This window comes from Eptatretus burgeri, chromosome 12, assembly GCF_056783735.1.
Source record: "Eptatretus burgeri isolate ZD-2024b chromosome 12, Ebu_testis_v1, whole genome shotgun sequence".
Classification (NCBI taxonomy): Eukaryota; Metazoa; Chordata; class Myxini; order Myxiniformes; family Myxinidae; genus Eptatretus; species Eptatretus burgeri.
In genome coordinates this window covers 33,784,372-33,786,871 of record NC_140972.1, presented here as the reverse complement: position 1 = coordinate 33,786,871, position 2,500 = coordinate 33,784,372, and the positions used below count along the sequence as shown (strand labels likewise).

Sequence of the window (2,500 nt, the reverse complement as noted above, 5' to 3'; positions counted from 1 at the left end):
TATATATATATATGTGTGTATGTATATATAATAACACATTTAGTTTAAGTCTAAACTCTATCGAATTAAAACCGACAAACATGTAAACCAGCCGAGACGCGACAAATTGGATGATAAACCTCAAACTTGAAAATAACCAACGACGTTGCACGTTTTCTTCACTGATTATAAATTATATTAACACAAAAAAAACATTGAATATGTTAAATAAAGATATTATTATTATTATCAAAATAAACAACTTGGACACAGCTGGCCACGTCACAGTTTAGGAGGCGCGGCTCCACCGAGCCGGGGACAGCAGGCAGAACCGGTCACTCCGATCGTCATGGAGATGGACACCGAGCGGCAAGTTCGAGCTTTCATTTCTCAATGAACTTTGTTTTCTGCAGATTCCTCACTCGTGTTACACTGGCGGTAATTGCACAATATCGGCCTCGTCTCCATTTCAGTTAATATTTTATTATTTTAGACGATAAGAGGTTATAAGGGAAAGAACCGTCGCTGTGGTAACCTGGTGTTACCAGGAATTAACCCCATTTGGGGGAAACAACAACAATTCTTCATTCCGGCAGAATAACCTTCAACTAGACGTCTCTCAAACTTGTACCGAGGTACAGGTCGATGTTCGTCCATATTATGTACAACGCGATGACATTGTCTGCGCCGAACCTTGTACAGTGTTGTCTTGTCGGGAAATTCCGCACACTTGATTCACACGACACGATTGTCGATGTCTATTTTCGGTAAACAAAATGGCAATGAAGAAGAAATGCTGGGAGAGGATGAGAAGAGTGAAAGGTTTGAGCCCCACTGCTCTGGCACGAGAGTTAGGAACGGGAAGGAACACGAACACGAACACGAACACACACCCTTACACAAACACACACACACCCTTACACAAACACTCACACACACCCTTACACGAACATTCACACACCCTGACACAAACACTCACACACACCCTGACACAAACACTCACACACACCCTTACACGAACACACACCCTTACACGAACACACACACACCCTTACACGAACACACACACCCTTACACGAACACACACACACCCTTACACGAACACACACACACACAACCTTACATGAACACACACACACACAACCTTACACGAACACACACACACCCTTACACGAACACACACACACACACACCCTTACACGAACACACACACACACCCTTACACGAACACACACACACCCGTACACGCACACACACACACACAACCCTACATGAACACACACACACACACGCACCCTTACACAAACACACACACACCCTTACACGAACATTCACACGCACCCTTACACAAACATTCACACACACCCTTACACAAACACTCACACACACCCTTACACGAACATTCACACACACCCTTGCACGAACACTCACACACCCTTACACAAACACTCACACACACCCTTACACAAACACTCACACACACCCTTACACACACACACACACCCTTACACAAACACACACACAACCTTACACGAACATTCACACACACACCCTTACACGATCATTCACACACACACACACACACACACACACACACACACACACACACACACACACACACACACCGCCTTGCATGAACATTCACACAAACTCACACACACCCTTACACAAACACTCTCACACACCCTTACACAAACACACACACCCTTACACGAACATTCACACACCCCTTACACGAACACACACACACACACAACCTTACAAATACACACACCATCTTACATGAACAATCACACACACCCTTACACGAACACACACACACACACACACACACAACCTTACACGAACATTCACACACACCCTTACACGAACACACACACACTGCCTTACACGAACATTCACACACACCCTTACACGAACATTCACACACACCCTTACACGAACATTCACACACACCCTTACACGAACATTCACACACACCCTTACACGAACATTCACACACACCCTTACACGAACATTCACACACACCCTTACACGAACATTCACACACACCCTTCCACGAACACACACATAACCTTACAAATACACACACTACCTTACACGAACACACACACACACACAACCTTACAAACACATACACCCTTACATGAACACGCACACACACCCTTACATGAACACGCACACACACCCTTACATGAACACGAACACACACCCTTACATTGACACGCACCACACATCTAGTAGCTATATGTTAACACAGGGACTTTGTCATGAAAACTTTTAGTAATACAGTGTCCCTAGAATATCACTATTTGATTGTTTCTGAAGGTTTGTTAAATACAAGAAACAAAGGTCAGGTTCAGGGTATTACATTGAACTTTCATCAATTCCCTCTTCAGAACTCTTCAAAGTTCACAAAAGCTCCAACTATTAAACAAGTAGTCATAGACTGGTACTTACGAAATCGTCAACTTGACCTCTGACCTTGTCTAATAAAAGCTGTCTCTGGAGAAGGTAGCGA

At 43.8% G+C, this 2,500-nt stretch overlaps 1 protein-coding gene across 4 annotated transcripts in view; it reads left to right on the top strand.

Annotated features, from left to right (window-relative positions):
* Window positions 1-255: 255 nt before the first annotated feature.
* GALK2 (galactokinase 2) overlaps window positions 256-2,500 on the top strand; it is a 73,882-nt gene continuing 71,637 nt past the window's right edge. For 2 of the 4 annotated variants that reach the window (XM_085850076.1, XM_085850081.1), the window contains exon 1: window positions 256-348. In XM_085850076.1, the coding sequence (XP_085706202.1) occupies window positions 329-348 (20 nt within the window). In that variant the 5' untranslated portion in view covers window positions 256-328. Of the gene's footprint in view, window positions 418-2,500 lie in introns of all 4 variants that reach the window. The other 2 variants (XM_085850078.1, XM_085850080.1) reach the window with 2 other exon arrangements.